At 34.7% G+C, this 17319-nt stretch overlaps 1 protein-coding gene across 1 annotated transcript in view; it reads right to left on the bottom strand.

Moving 5' to 3' along the window:
* CFAP54 (cilia and flagella associated protein 54) overlaps positions 1–17319 on the bottom strand; it is a 135277-nt gene that overhangs the window by 26027 nt on the left and 91931 nt on the right. The window contains exons 51-61 of the mRNA XM_070947348.1: positions 14848–15064; positions 13841–13941; positions 11007–11176; positions 10234–10321; positions 9780–9930; positions 8607–8764; positions 7810–7989; positions 6843–6969; positions 5048–5203; positions 3943–4051; positions 3640–3751 (exon numbers count right to left, since the gene is read on the bottom strand). Coding sequence (XP_070803449.1) covers positions 3640–3751; positions 3943–4051; positions 5048–5203; positions 6843–6969; positions 7810–7989; positions 8607–8764; positions 9780–9930; positions 10234–10321; positions 11007–11176; positions 13841–13941; positions 14848–15064 — 1569 coding nt within the window. The remainder of the gene's footprint in view (positions 1–3639; positions 3752–3942; positions 4052–5047; positions 5204–6842; positions 6970–7809; positions 7990–8606; positions 8765–9779; positions 9931–10233; positions 10322–11006; positions 11177–13840; positions 13942–14847; positions 15065–17319) is intronic.

The following is a 17319-nucleotide window of genomic DNA, read 5'->3' as shown; positions in this document are numbered from 1 at the left end:
CTCAGTCATGTTTTCATGAGGGCACTTTAAACAGTTCAGGGGTGGGGGGTGTCAGATTTGGTAGTGAATACAACTTATATGTGTAGGGTATCTTCTCCCATGAGAGTGGGAACTTAAAGTATCCTAAAAACACAATGCCAGGGAATGATGTGAGAAACTGGGACTTTCCTGAAAACAGCAGCTAATGAGAAGGTAATTTCCTGCCAGGGTAGGCTATAGAAAGAGTCAAGTATTTTTATTTAGTTTCATCTACTTCTTGTTGGTGTTAACAAGGCTGGTTTGATGTCTTCACATTAGATCAGTATTTCTCAACCTTGGTAGCTTGAAGATGGGTGGACTTCAACTCCCAGAATCCCCCAGCCTGCACTGCTGGCTGGGAGATTCTGGGAGTTGAAGTCCACCCATCTTCAAGCTTCCAAGGTTGAGAAACACTGCATTAGATGGTCCGTAATACTTTAAAAACAAAGTGGCTTCAAAAGGAGAGTTCTGGTCTTTTTTACAGCCAAAGGAAGACAGAGCAATGTCAGGGACCTGACTGAAGGAAGTGGTTCCACAGAAAACTAGCAGAATCAATTGGAGCTACAAGATCTGCTGGCATGGAGCAGATCATTTCAGGCCACTTCTGCAATGCCCATTTATAAACATCATCTTCATGTGGGATAGTCAGGAAAATATCATTTCCAAAGTATAGCATTCCAATTATTCTTGAGCTGGGTGAGTTGTGGGGAGGGGCAGATAGAAGAGAAGCAGAGGCCTGCAGATATATGATCAAAGACTTATTAATGGGTTGTCCTCACAACAGGCAAGGAAGCTATGTGGATTTGCGCTTAGATACTCCACTTCAATATTTCAGGGATCAGCATAATGCAGTTCTTCTCAACATGAGATCCTTTCAGAGGGTCCACAAAGTGAAATAAATATTTTAACATTTTTCCAATTTTAATTTCTAATACAGTATATATTGATAAATTCAACCACATAAATCAAAGCTCCTTGGAGTCATCAATCAAGCGCTCCATGGCATAGGACCCAGGTACCTTCGAGACCGTCTTCTGCCACCAATAGCCTCCCACCGACCACTCCGCTCCCACAGAGAGGGTCTCCTCAGGGTGCCATCAGCCAAGTTATGTCGGCTGGCGACACCCAGGGGAAGGGCCTTCTCTGTGGGAGCCCAGCCCTGTGGAATGAACTGCCCCGGAAATACATAAGATCTCCGACCTCCGGGTGTTTCGCTGCGCATTGAAGACCCTGTTGTTCCGCCAGGCCGGGCTATCAACATAATAATTTTAAATTGGGCTATTTTAAATTTTTGGGGTTTTAATCCGGCCAAATCTATTTAATTATTTTAATTTTTAATCATTGTTGTGTCTTGTGTTTTTAAATTGGCTGTACACCGCCCTGAGTCCTTCAGGAGAAGGGCGGTATAGAAATAAAATTATGATTTATTATTATTATTATTATTATTATTATTATTATTATTATTATTATTAAAATATAAAGTGGTCCCGAAACCAAAAAAGTTGAGAAGTGCAGTAATAGTGTCTGTAGTGTATACGTGTAGTAGTGTCTATAGTGTAGTACCCTATATTATATATATATATATATATATATATATATATATATATATATATATATATATGCATATTCTTTCTAGCCAGGTTTTACCTATGTAAACTTAGTTGTTCTTCAGCCCTAGGTTCTGTGAAATCTCATTCACAAGTTCTTGGGCCCTTTTTCTGCTGCCAAACTGCAACTCTGTGTTGCTTCCTGGGAGACCCATTCTGCTGCCAAACTGCAACTCTGTGTTGCTTCCTGGGAGACCCAGATAGCTATTTCTACCTCTTAAGGCGTCATCAGTGGGCCACACCCACTTCCCAATTATCCTCCCTGTAAAAGGCATAATGTATCTTTTTTCTTTTTTCATAGGCTTTTATGTGCATATTCTTTCTAGCCAGGTTTTACCTATGTAAACTTAGTTGTTCTTCAGCCCTAGGTTCTGTGAAATCTCATTCACAAGTTCTTGGGCCCTTTTTCTGCTGCCAAACTGCAACTCTGTGTTGCTTCCTGGGAGACCCATTCTGCTGCCAAACTGCAACTCTGTGTTGCTTCCTGGGAGACCCAGATAGCTATTTCTACCTCTTAAGGCGTCATCAGTGGGCCACACCCACTTCCCAATTATCCTCCCTGTAAAAGGCATAATGTATCTTTTTTCTTTTTTCATAGGCTTTTATGTGCATATTCTTTCTAGCCAGGTTTTACCTATGTAAACTTAGTTGTTCTTCAGCCCTAGGTTCTGTGAAATCTCATTCACAAGTTCTTGGGCCCTTTTTCTGCAGAAAAAGGGCCCAAGAACTTGTGAATGAGATTTCACAGAACCTAGGGCTGAAGAACAACTAAGTTTACATAGGTAAAACCTGGCTAGAAAGAATATGCACATAAAAGCCTATGAAAAAAGAAAAAAGATACATTATGCCTTTTACAGGGAGGATAATTGGGAAGTGGGTGTGGCCCACTGATGACGCCTTAAGAGGTAGAAATAGCTATCTGGGTCTCCCAGGAAGCAACACAGAGTTGCAGTTTGGCAGCAGAATGGGTCTCCCAGGAAGCAACACAGAGTTGCAGTTTGGCAGCAGAAAAAGGGCCCAAGAACTTGTGAATGAGATTTCACAGAACCTAGGGCTGAAGAACAACTAAGTTTACATAGGTAAAACCTGGCTAGAAAGAATATGCACATAAAAGCCTATGAAAAAAGAAAAAAGATACATTATGCCTTTTACAGGGAGGATAATTGGGAAGTGGGTGTGGCCCACTGATGACGCCTTAAGAGGTAGAAATAGCTATCTGGGTCTCCCAGGAAGCAACACAGAGTTGCAGTTTGGCAGCAGAATGGGTCTCCCAGGAAGCAACACAGAGTTGCAGTTTGGCAGCAGAAAAAGGGCCCAAGAACTTGTGAATGAGATTTCACAGAACCTAGGGCTGAAGAACAACTAAGTTTACATAGGTAAAACCTGGCTAGAAAGAATATGCACATAAAAGCCTATGAAAAAAGAAAAAAGATATATATATATATATATATATATATATATATATATATATATATATATATATAGTGTAGTACCCTATATTATATATATATATGCATATATATAATATATGCAATAGTGTATGTAGAAGTAAATAATATCAAATGATAACAGCAGCATGATTAAAATTATCTCTCTATCTATCTATCTATCTATACACAGATATAGTCCTCATTTGCTCTTTGCGCCATGGCTCATTGAACAACCTCAACTGGCAGCAGCAACTGGATCGTTAAATGGAGCAGTAGCTAGGATTGGTTGCAAATTTATTTTTTCTCACCATTGTAAATGTGAACAATTACTTAACAAGGGCTGCTGTACAATATAACATTGATTCTTATACAACGATGATAGGATTTCAAACACATTACCTTGCTCACTGTCTTGACATTTTGACCTCTCCCATCAATTCAACTTCATGCAAACCAGATGCAAGAATGTTGCACAAAGCAATAACAATGTCTCTATATTCAGGCATATATCTTTCTAGACCTGTAATATAATACTAAACTTGGTGTTTAAATATATGGTTAGCCTTATAAACAATTATACATACCCTCTGCTTAAATGTTCTTCCTTTCACAGTACCTGAAGTTGGAGACTCTTCCTTGTTTGTACATAAATAAAAGTAAAGCAGTGCTATCTCCATGTATGATCTTCTTATTAATCTGCAAAAAATAAATGGAAAAGCAAGGAATCCAAACATCTTATGTTAGCATTTGGCAAATACTTATTTATATTTTTAAGTGAATAAGTATGTCTTATGGTCTGAACTTTTCAGTATAAATTGTATGTTTTAATTATTGTTTTCTTTTAAATGACATACTAATCTAAATAACATAGGGAAAAAACTGCTCACCCATAGTGCTGGTAACTCAGCAGGCTGAAATTTATGGCATCCAGCAAGCTGTCAACAGCTAATTCTGATTTATTAAGACCTAATGAATCAAGTTGACGTTCTATTCTTCCTAAAAATGACACACATGAATTTATTTAAAGAGTTTTGTTTTTCCTGATAGAGCTAATAAAGCAGAATACTATTTTCTTTTAAATTATATTTTCTTAAGAATATTTTAAAAAGGCAACGACAAAGAAAAGAGAAATAAATAAATAAAAATAAAATAAATAAAACACAAATGAGGAAATGGAATTTATCAAGGAATTAAGTTTCAATGTTAAATATTTCATTAATTAGTTTTAAGTAACTTAAACTACAAACTACAGATCGCAGAAAACTACAGATCACTGTTAAAATCCGAATAATATATGAATATCAATAGTAGGAATCAACACAATAGAAATCATAAAATAAAATTAAGAATGACAGTAACTTCTATTAAGCAGCTGAAAATCCTATTTCATCTAATAGATTATTAAGATCTAGCATATTAAAATTTTATGTTAAGAGAAACTCAAACTTATGCCCTAAGTGTATATTTAGAATTGTAATACAAAAATTTCCAAGTTCAAATAAATTCAGTATCAGATTTACTTTTAGCATACAATACAAAGTTGATGTAGATGATCAGGTTGAGCCTGAGGAAGGAGTCAAATGCATCATCAGTCATGAGTCCCTTTATGCCCAAAAGAGATTTACGATCAGCCCACCTTCAATTTTTTTTACTCTTATCTACCACCGATTTGCTTTGATTGGTAGTAGTTCAAAGCTCTACTGGTAGTATAGAGCTTAAACTTGCAATAAACCTTTATAGTCATTAAAACTGCCTAGATTTTCTGATTTCCCTGAGGCTTGAAAGTTATTGGATATCAAGACATATACCCATAACTTAATTAGCCACTCATCTGCAGAGGGAGCTATACATACAATACTTTGCAATAGGAAGCACAGAGTATACAAAACAGAATACTATAAACTGTTAGGGCTCTAGGTTACCAACTCTCTAGGTCTCAGATGCAACATGAAATTTGAGCAACTCTTTAGAAAAAAATGAGTTGTATATTACCTTTTCGAAAAAGAAGTTCTGCTTCTAGATCTAAATCTTCTTTTACTGATGCTACGGAAAGATTTAGTGCTGTTTCTGTGTATTGTAGGGCTTTTAACCACTGCAACTCACTTTGTGGTTTGGATTTACATGATAATTCTAAAGTTAAGGTATGCCCTAGAAATCAATTTACAGGAAATTATTTCACCAGTTATTTCTAAAGCAAAATAAAAGTCAAACATTGAATAAATGAAATGTAGTCCCTTAATACAAGAAATGAATTATTCCAGACATATACTTTGCAACTGAAATTTAGAAGTGCATACTTATATCTTCTCTAAACTACATACACGTAGTGTCTCACTTAATGATCCAAACTGGGACCAGCAACTGCACTGCTAAGCAAAGCAGTTGCTAAGTGGGAAATTATATGACCATGACTCTGCTTTCCAGATGTTTTGTTCTTCTACACATCAAAAGCAATCTGTCTCTGCCAGCAGCAGGAAAGGGTTAAACAAAAGAATGACTGCCCACAGAAATTGCTTGCTTTTTTTTTCTCCCCTTCCCCTCACAGAGTGGAGACATCGGGAGAAAAAGCGATTTCACAAGAGTACTGTAAATTTCAGTTTCCTGCAATTCCTCTCTCCAATCTTTCTGCTCTGCAAGAGGAGGAAAAAATAATGCAGCTCAGGCACAGGAGGACAACATGTACTGACTGTAACAATGATCATGTTGACTAAGGGATACTGAAAAAGTCGTACATAGTCATAAATGGGCTGTAAAACAGGGGTGAAATCCAGCAGGTTCTGACAGATTCTGGAGAACCGGTAGCAGAAATTTTGACCAGTTCGGAGAACCGGTAGTGGAAATTTTGAGTAGTTCAGAGAACCGGCAAATACCACCTCTGGCTGGCCCCAAAGTGGGGTGGGAATGGAGATTTTGCAATATACTTCCTCCAGGAGTGGGGAGGGAATGGGGATTTTGCAGTATCCATGGAATGTTGATTTTAAATAGAAAATCATATAACTTCCATGTGATTTATATTTTCTTAATTCTCACTCCATTATATCTGTTTATTCCATCAACACTTTTTATTACTCAAAGGACAACATAACAGAGAAATTTACAGAGAAATTTACAACCAGCTCATTCCTGAAAACAGGAAAATCTGGTAGTCATGAGAAAATGTACTGAGGAAAGAAGCAACAGATCAATTAATTTCTGCAGCTCTGCCTTTTACAAAACAGGTACTACAGCTCAACGCAAAGCTTCTGATCTTACAAAAGTGAAAATTTTTTGGAGTAATAAAGTGATTGGTTTGAATATGTTGCTGTTGTCATGGAGGTTGGGGTTTATGGTTTTTATGTTGTGGATTTTTGATGTTGTGAGATACCTGTGTGTGAGCTGGGTTGCCATATAAGTGTGCTAAAATAAAATTTATCTAGCTTCCACATTTGAGTAAGAATTTGCTTCTATGTTTGACTGAAGAATTAGGATTTCTGTTTTATAAAGAAAGATTATTTTAATATAAATTCATTAAACATTATCCTGTTCATTTTATATAGTTTATATCTGCTATAAATTATCAAAACTATGAAACACAAAATAGTTGTAGGCATTGTAAATTATAGTAAGTCATATATAACCATCCTGATGTTTTTCTTTACAATGTCTTCATATGTATTGATGCTAGCCAAAAATTTATAGTAAAACTTTAAATATGAAATTAATAGATTTCACATACATTAAACTCCTTAAATTTATTAAATAATCTTCAGAAAAAACAAAAGCTTATATTGTATTAAAAAGTCCTTACCAATTCTCATTTTGACTTTTGCCAGCAGTGCGATGTGTGGCAGGTATATGTTCATCATAGGCATTTTTAGAGTTGTTAAAGTAGGATCTTCTCCATGTTGTTCAAGTGATTGCCCCAAAATAAACAGCTGTTGAAAATGTCAAACTTTGTAATGAAAGATATGCACATTATCAAAATATCCTAAGGGACAAACCATTTATCCCTATAATAACTCATAATAGCCCAACAGCATGGGACATCAATTTACTGACTAGGGAAAAAGACAAAGAGAAGGGAATGGCTGGAAAATAAGTCACATAAATGTATCTCAGTCTCTAAATAGATTATTTCCCACTTCATACTTAAAAGCTTCATTGAAGTGTCCATAAGAAAAGAAGAAAGTACTTTCCTTTTTTAAAAAATTACAAAAAAATTCAGAATTTGACTTTGGCAATCTATGTCTTCTGAGCCCCGATATCAGCATAAATTAAAATTTGTATTATATATAGATCATTGGAGGGGAAATAATCTCAAAATTCCCTAATGAGGGTTCATGTTCATTAAGCCCTGATCGCTAACTGTTTAGAGAAAAAAGAGAAAAATTTAACAGAGGTCTGTGGGAATGAAGAACTCTCCATGATACAGTATTATATGAAGAGCTCAACTAATACTGTTTTCAACTAAGTAAAACAAAGACTTGTAATTAGTATTTGTGGATCTAATTCATAGATACTTGACCCAATTTCAAAAATAAAATTAAATGTGGTTTTATTCCTGGTTTTAAAATCCAACAATACTTGACATTAAATTCGTTTTGTATTTAACATTCAATTTTAAACTTAAAAATGCAGTAGCTGAGGATAAGACTGATGAAATGAAAACCATCAAAATTTAAGCCTTTCCAATGAAGCTGGGGTCAGTGCTATTTGTATTTAAGCAGTGAACACTAAAAAAATATAGTAATATTCAATTATTAGTATATACTTACCTGTTTAATTACTAGTGCGTGTGCCTGAACTAATACATTCAACTGGTCAGTTTTAGATGATTCTGAACCATCTTCTGTTTCTGTTCTCATTATATCAGCTAGCAGAAGCATACTCTGTACTAATAGTAAATTAGCTGGTGGAGAAATCAGTGTCTTTTCTTCAAGCAATTTGATTACATTCTGTGTGAACAGAAGATAGATCGATGATAGATAGGCAGACAGGAAGACAGACAGACAGATCTACATTTTCAGCTCTCAAATTCTATTACCAAAGACATGTTTTCTAAATTTATCCTGTTTTCTATAACTACTCTTCTGCCAAGCAATAGTCCTGTTTTATAGATAAGTATACACAATTCTTGACTGCAGTATCTATAGGACCACCCTGAGTCCTTCAGGAGAAGTACGGTATATAAATTTAATAAAACTAAACTAAACTAAACTATAGAGTATAACCCTAACCCTCTTAAAACAGTGCAGAGTTTTGAACATGACTCTTCTCAAAATTAGATTCAGTTAACAGCATGGTTGGAACCACCTACTACACAAATCTAACAGTTAAGATTCAATCTCCCTTAATGCAGTATTCACTCCATGCAAAAATTATGTGACTACCAAATGCCTGAAAATGTTATTTCTGCATTTTCCTTATGACATACTGAAATGTTAGGCAGTAATAATTAATCTCAGATTATTTTACTGTAAAATGCAAATTAAATTATGAATAGCATCAAAATTCATTTGTTTCATAAGAATGATACTGGGAAATAATTGATAATTCACTTTTGTGTTAATACCTGTAAATGAAGCTTAATATCAGCCACTGGAAGTCTTTCTTGAAGGCCAAGTATAATGGCTTGCATGGTAATTTCAGCAAGAGTCTCAACATCATTGAATGCTTCAGCTTCCATTTGTACTTCATTAATCAGTCTAGAACACTCTGTTAATTCATTTTCTTGAAGAAAAGTAAAATAATACCACCAAAAATAATTATGGTATCATTTTATAATACTTTATTATTGTAATTGATATAAAAGATATTTGACATCCAACATAGTTCTTAATATTATTTTATGAGAAATATTAACAAAAGTATATTGCTTTTATTATCTCAATACACCACATGTAGACCCGCTTAACTATGGTAATTGGGATCAGAATGTCCATTGCTAAGTGATGCAGTAACTTTAAGTGAATTACCATGGGACATTAAATGAGAACTCCACATAATTGCGACTTCTGACTTCTTGTAAATTTTCCCACTGATTTTGCTTGTGGGAAGCTTGTGCAGAAGGTCACAAATTGCAGAACACTGCAAAGATCAGAAACCTGGATTGGTTTCTGAACACCCAAATCCCGATCATATGACTATAAAATCACTGATAGCTGTAACTTTGATGAAGCCATAAGTACCATTTATTTAGTGCCACTGTAAGTGTGAATGATTGCTGAACAAGTAGTTGTTAACCAAGGAACCACCTATAGAGATTTACAATGTTACTTGAATGCTCAAGAGCAGTGGTCCCCAACCTTTTTATCGCCGCGGCCCGCTGAGCGCGCGCAGGGGTGGGGGCACGGCCCAGGAGCTTTTGCGCACGGCCCATTGCACACGGCCCAGGAGCTTTTGCGCACGGCCCAGGAGCCTTTGCGCTGCAGTGTTTATGTCCCCTGGCCGCTGCGCGGCCCGGTGCCAGGTACTCCACGGCCCGGCACCGGTCCGCGGACCGGGGGTTGGGGACCACTGCTCAAGAGGACTCAATGTCTAATTATGATAATTCACAGAGGTTTATAGTGCCAGCAAGATGCAATGAAAATCAGCTTCTACAAAAAAGTATTTCTAGCAAGGACGTAATCATGGAAAAATATGCATAAATATATAAATATTTCTGAAGAGGTAACACAGATAGCTTTGAGAATTAAATTTTGTTTATGCATTTATCTGACTTTATATACCATTGACCACTGGTTACCTTTCATTACTTCAATGCCTCTTGCCTGTGCTGTAATTGCAATCACTAATGCCAAACGACATTTTAACCATATGTGTATATTCAAATGTTCTCGTGCTGTTACATTGTGAATTAGATTGGAATCCTCAGTAGAAATCCTTCCACCATATCCCTGATCAAAAGGGGAAATGAACTGATTATTAGGTTTAATGTTCAATTGTTCTATAACTGATTAATGCATTTTAACATATAGAATGTCTCTTATATGTCATGCTTACTAAAATGTTTTGTTAAGTGTAAAATATATAGCTTTCATTATGCCACATGGAATACTTCTATATTAAACTAAAATCCATTAAATAACAATATAACAATTTAAAAAGTATTTTAATATTAATTATAAAATTGTGATCCATAATGCTCTCAGCACTAACCTCCCTCATTAACTTAATAAAATGTGAATACTGAAATATACCTTATCTGCATCTTTTTGAGAATTAGGTCTATCTGTGAAAACCTCTGCATCTTGAAGAAGTTTTATTGTAGAAAAAACCAGTGCAGCACTGTAACCAAAAAACACAATGAAATATTGTATATTGGGTAAATATTCTATAGATTATGTAATAATTTACCAATTTCCACTCATTTACTTGTTAATTTTGATTCATTTGTGCAAAAAGATAATGGGAGCATCTTCCAAAGGAGCTCTGTCATATGTTAATAGTCATACGGGATTTTAATAGAATCACAGAGGAGAAGAGACCATGGAGGTCTTCTAGTCCAACCCTCTGCCCAAGGCAAGAGACCTTATTGCATTGAAAAGCCAGCTGTTTAGATCAGAGTTTGTCAACCTCAGCAATGTTAAAAGGTGTATGGATTTACTTAAACTCCGCACACCTTAAATTTGCTGAGTTTAAGAAACACACTAGAGATTCAGATTGAAGTTGTTAGGAATTTAAAATTCAATATATACATATGATAGCCCTACATACTGCTTATTACAACAATTAAGGTATGAATAGCTGTTGCCATTCCAAACAGCTCAGGAAAATGTGTTTCTTGCCACAGTCACCAAATGTTAATTCAATTATCAATGAATAACTGCTTTTCTAATTTTCCAATGTTTTAAATGAAGTGAAAAAAGTATCAGTTAAGACAATCATCCATGAAGCACTATTTTCAGCAAATGTTAGTTTTATTCCAGTAGAAAAATGGATTTATCAAGTTTTTTTAAAAAAAAAAATTCACCTGAAAGCTGTTTGGAGTCTCTGTTGAGCAATAGCTGCAAGTTGAAGTTTAGCTTCAATGACAATTTCCAGTTCTACAGCTGAACACTTATATATCTGTGCACCATATTTACTTTGTATGGTTTCAAGAATTAAATTAATCCTTTCTTCAGCTTCTGCCAATAAAATCCCCTAAAATAATTAAAACTATATCACTGATCAATTAATAAAAATAAAAAACTAAAAATTATTTAAATATGAGCAAACACTATTAAGGAACAAGATAATTAGATGAATTAAGCAGGTTTAAATATTATAGATTGAAAATGTTTGCATTTAAATTCCTTATATTAATGAATGTGATATTTGTTGACATTGTATTTGTGAATATTGAAGCATTCGGTGTTATTAATATCCACAAATATTATTAGTTTCACAGCTAGTTCTTCAAATAATACATACATACAAAACAAATGATTCTATACCATATTGAATATGCAACTATAAGTGGCTAACAGGGATGGATATATATATATATATATATATATATATATATATATATATATATATATATATATATATATATATGTAGGTCTTTGGTTATTTGGGTCTTCTCCCACGTAAAATTAATTTTACGTGGGAGAAGACCCGAATAACCAAAGACCTACATACAAACACCCGCGAAAACCTGAGAAAACATATATATATATATATATATATATATATATATATATATATATATATATTACAATAATTAAAAAGAAAAAAGAAACCCTCCGTCCAATGTATGTGTAGCTAGATACACATTTCAACGCAACTTTTCAATACTTTTCAGTAAAACTGATCCAATATTTATCTTTTAAGAATTTTGTGAAAATTGAATCTGTTTATTGTGCTGTATCAGTAAGACTTTAGGAAAATGAATAATAAAACAAAAGTAGGTTTCACTGTCAAATCTTCTTGGATATTTGCCTGCCAAAAAGAATGAATAATTGGTCATTTCCACCAGAAAGTATTATGCATCAATTTGTTTATCATCTCAGCTTCCCTATTCTATACTCATGTCTTTGATTTTTCAAATGTTGTTTAGACATTCAATTATTCTGGCTCATTGTGACCCAAGGGTTATCATTTCTGTAACTCCACACATATTTCGGTACGTTCTGCATTAAAATCTAAGGATAGATTTTTATTTATGTTTCATATTTTTAAACTTCCCTCATCCTTGTTGAATGATGTTTGGAAATCAATTATATTATATTCACCACATTACCATGGTCAAACTAAAATGGTCACTCTATCAAACAAGGTAGGGAAAGCATGCAGAGCATATTTCCAAAACTCTTTCTAACCTCTTAAGAATAGTTCTGCTCTAGGTCATATGACTGAGAAGGAACAAGGCTGTCTTAGAATGAAGAAGCGATCAACATTTGGAATTACTGCTTAATTATCTCTCCCAAAGGGATACATTAGGGCAGGGGTGTCAAACTGGCGGTCCGTCGACCAGATGCGTCATGCCCACCCCAGCTCTGCATATGGGAACATCACAAAATGTCAATTGACAGCAACATGAGGCAGCGAATTTGACACCCGTGCATTAGGAAAATGTGTGTTGTTGTTTTTTTAATCTCTGCAGATCCTGGGCAGCAATAACCCATTTTCAAATCTGTCTTTTCTTTTGCCATCTTATTCAACTATACTGTTTGTTTCAGGTCTGTTCAGTTTTTAAATTACTCTGCTTACAGACTGGCAGATAGCTGCTGTTGTATATTTTTCTCCAATTTTCTATTAGATTGGAAAAAAATAAAAAGACCAGGATGGTTTAGTAGGATTTATTCTTGATAGAACCTTGCTGGCTCCTGCCAAGTACAATAGTCTTTAAATGCTAAAAATCAACTGTTCAGTAATCATATTCAAAGTTTTGCCTTGTATTAACATCAGATTGGCCTAACTGTAGTTACCCAGACCTTTTGATTATTTTCAAGATGCAACAAACCTCCATAGGGATTCCTCCTCCATTTTCTATACATGTCTCTTTTAATTCTTAACTCAGTTGAAAGCTCCTTAGTTTTTTAAAATTTCTTGTCCCTATTTTTAATCATGCAAATTTCCTTCCATCACCGTACTTTTCAGGAATTTCCAATCTTCCTATGTTCCCTTTGACCCTATAATTTTTGCTCATGAGATCTTATCTAGTATTTCTCTAAGCTTGCTGGATTTTTTTCTGAAGTCTAATGTACATGTATGATATTATTTCAATTTCTGTATCTGAATTAGCTTGAAACTCAAGATGACATGGTCACTTCCTCACAGAATTATCACTGTTTTTAACTCTTCAGCCATCTCTCTTTTAGTATCAGATCTAAGAAGGCCAATCCTCCTTCAGTCTTCTGGAAAATGAAATAATCAACAAGACAATTGAGAGAAATTTGGGGATTTTACAGTCTTGGCCAAGTTGATTTTTCAATAGGTAGTTGAAATCTCCCATTATTTCAATGTCTGTCCTCCCTGAAGAGTCAATAATCTGATTGAATAGGTAGTTGAAATTTCCCATTATTTCAATGTCTGTCCTCCCTGAAGAATCAATAATCTGATCTAGGATGACATTTATTCCAATCTTCAGCCTCGTTCAGCACTTGTATCATACTTCACAACAATATCTTTGTTGTTTCCTATTCCTTGTATTCTTACTCATATCCTCTTCATAGAACCCTGTGCTCAAATTCCTGGACTTCAACACAAAAATACAAAAGTGTACTTCCTTGTATGGAAATCATTTAGTTTATATAAAATAAATTGCTTTCCAAAAATACAAAAAATATTTTATTAATGTTGACTGTGGATGTTCATAATTACCTTCAGTATAGAAGCATTTAATGTGTCTCTGTTCCTTTCAAGTTCTACAATCATGACAGATTCTCGTTTTCCACTTGTAAATGCTGGAGGCAATACATAACCTTTATAAAAATAACATACACGATCAATTCCAATGAAAACACTCAAAACCATGTAACTCTTAAAATAGCGAAAATTTCTCTGCTACATTCAAGTATATTTACTATTCTTGAGTGTTAATGTATAATGTCAAGGATTCAACACATGTGTAAGGATGCAAGGGAGTGTGTGAGAGGCACCATGGGTGAGGGTATGCAAGAGATGGGATGCAGGTCAGGGAAGGTGAGGATGGAATCCTCTTGCACTGTAAACAGGAGCTAAGTAGGGGTATCCTATCCCTACTCCTCTGTTGAGAGACAATTATCAATTTTAGCATAGATAGCTTCCCTAACTCTTTTTTCAAACCAGTGGTCCTCCCTATCCAGAATGTGACCCTGGAGTGGCCCTTTTCTTTCAAGTGCAGAAGAATGGTTTAATCCTGTCCTGATGCATTGGTTCTCCTGTGTTGTGCCATGCATTCATGTAGTGGTTGTTTTATTTCTCCAAAATTGAACAGCTCCTCTCTCAATAGAGGGGGAGAAATAGGACATTACTTAGCTCCTGTTTACAAGCTCCTGTTTGCAGCCCTTTCAGTAGTCCCAAGACTCATTTGCACTCTGATTCAGGTGACCCTGAGGACACAGAATAACCCCCAGGAGGTCTCAAGGGCCCTCAGATGTTAATGACTGTCTGACTGCAAAGAGTATAAATCCTTTCTATTCCCCACCAATTAGTTAGAACTGAAAAGCTTCTTAGATGAAAAGTGAAACATCTTAAAAAAAAACCAAAAAAAACAAGATGGTCCAGTTGGTATTTGGGGTGGGGAAGCACTTTTTGGGACATGTTAAGCAAGCATAACCTTTTTCAAAATATTTTAAGCTTCATATACCATACAGTTAAAATAAAACTTTTAGTTTACTTATCAATACCTTTCATGAGTGCATCAGAAATTCTTCCTGACTTTTTTAATGTGTCAGAGTCAGTACAATATGCTGTCCTCATTACTTTTTCAGGAACACAATATAATGTTGCAGATATACTAATAATAAAATGCATTTTAGCTAACATAAAATTATCCATGATTTTTGGTTCACATGCTACAGTCCATGTTGAATGTATAGGCTTGTTAAATACTTCTTCCAATACCTTGTAAATTAAAAAAAATATTTTAAGACAAATAATTTTCTTTTAAAGAATATGCAAATAATATTTATTTTTAAGTAAAAGAAAATACTTTTCTTTGAGGCCAAATTAAAATCTAGCAAAGACATATGGAATGAAACATTTAGTGCAATTTCCATCTTCCTTACATATCTACTTCCTCCATTTAAAACATGACCTTATATGAACTCAACTAAACTCATTTAGGCTGAAGAATCACAAATGTAACCATTTGTATCAGTACTGACTTAAAATAATGTTAAGATTATGAATTGCAAGGAATCTTATAGGCCATCTGCCCAATCCTTTTTAGTGAAGGAATTCACTAAGCACATCTGCTAGGTGGCCTTGCAGCCCATTTTAAAACCTCTAACAATGAGATTTCATTGTTAAAATGAAGCTTTTAAAAGCTTTTATTGCCAAGAAATTCTGTCTAAATATTCCTTCTTTTCAAATTTCAGTATATTGATCTTTGTCCTGCTTTCAGTTTCAACGAAGAACAGTCCATCTTCTTTTTTAAAAGATATTTATGGCCATTATTAAATCTTCTGTTATGAAAGCTAATATGCTCAAGTCTAGCATGTCTGTTAAACCTCTGCTCCATGAGCTGCATTTGTTGTCAGTTTACTTCTGGGTCTAAATTAGGATGCTGGTTTTAACTTTTAAAGCCCTTTACACCAGGGAGCCAAGTTGAGTAACTGTCTCTGCCTAAATACATCTACTTGTTCCATCAGGCCCGGCAGAAGAAATACATCGCAGAGGTCTTCTGCAAAGGAGCTACATCTGGGGAGACCTGGGAATCTTTTCTGGCACAGCAGCTGCCCAAACTAAGACTGGCACCACCCCTGTCATTCTTCCAAAACTGTCTCAAAATATGATTATGTCAATAGGCTTGGGAATCTTAAAGGTAATGAAGGACTAGTGAGGTTGCTGCATTGTCTTTAACATCAAATCCTCTCAACTACTCGTTAATAGTAAATACTGATGATTTTTTAACAAAAATTGTAAAATGTTTTTAATATTACTTACTTTATGGCTTGTTTTTTATTTTACGCTGCCTAAAATCTTGCCTTATGAGATGAGTGGCAATACAAATATGATGAGTGAGTGAGTGAGATAGAATGAAGAAGGGAATTAATGATTTGAAAGCTCTTTTCCAGCCTGTTCCAACTTCATATCGGAATAATCCTAAATCTTTCTAACACTCATTGCCACCAAGCTACCCTATCCTATAGCTATGCACTTGATTTCTCTTACCCAGATGCGAGATCTAACACAGTTGGACATTTTCCTGTTGGATTCAAGTCTGACAAGGTAATTTTGAATTGTAACTTTTGTCTCTTCAGTATTACTCCATTTTCCTAGCTGATATGATCTGCAATTTGACGAGTAAACCATTCCATAGTCTAGGTAATTTATACAAATTGTAATAGCCCTAGGCACATGTAGCCTTGTGGGAGTCCAATTTATACTTCTCACTTGGATTATACAAAAGATTTATAAATACATTTTATGTGTGGTTGTTCAAATAGTTCCAAATTACTATTTAACAATGTTACATATGCCTATCAACAGTAGATACAATTTATGATGTATTTTAATTATATACAGGCAGTTGTTAAAAAAGAGTTAAAATTTCTCAACTGAAATTATACTGAACATATTTAACTGCAACAAATTGCATTATAGCACAAAGCAGTAACATGTGAGATATCTCTTGTGAAATAGCAGATTATTCATGTAAAATAATGCATGGGTTATCTCAAATACATCTGCAATAATGCAACGTTTCTTATTTTACAATTTACATAGAGATTTTGAGTTACAAGTTGCTGGTAGCATGTAAAGAAACACATATGACAGAATTAGTATGAGTTCTCTGCAGAAACAATAAGCCTATCTGGACAAGGCAAGGACAATGTCACTCTCAGTATTAAGCTCTTTCTTACTGATGTCAATCTGCAGCACTACAGAAAATATCATTTCTGTTTTGAGGAAGGTCTTCAGTTGTGAGAAGGACTAGATTCTATGGGGGAAGAAGTAGATTTAGATGTTTAGATGTAAATTACAGCTGACCTTATATTTTGAAGAAATCTACTTCCAAACTGGTTAGTATTTATATCACATACTCAGACTAAGAGTCTCCTCTTAGAACGTGTAAATTAGGTATGTCAGCTTTTCAAAATAGTTCAGACAAGAAATCAAAACCATGAGTACTAACATTACCTTTATTGTAAGGT

The sequence above is a fragment of the Pituophis catenifer genome, unplaced genomic scaffold (genome assembly GCF_029215685.1).
Source record: "Pituophis catenifer annectens isolate HBS135680 unplaced genomic scaffold, rPitCat1.0.hap2 SCAF_7, whole genome shotgun sequence".
Taxonomy (NCBI): Eukaryota; Metazoa; Chordata; class Lepidosauria; order Squamata; family Colubridae; genus Pituophis; species Pituophis catenifer.
The sequence above is the reverse complement of the archived record's forward strand: the minus strand, read 5'-3'. Positions and strand labels throughout refer to the sequence as shown.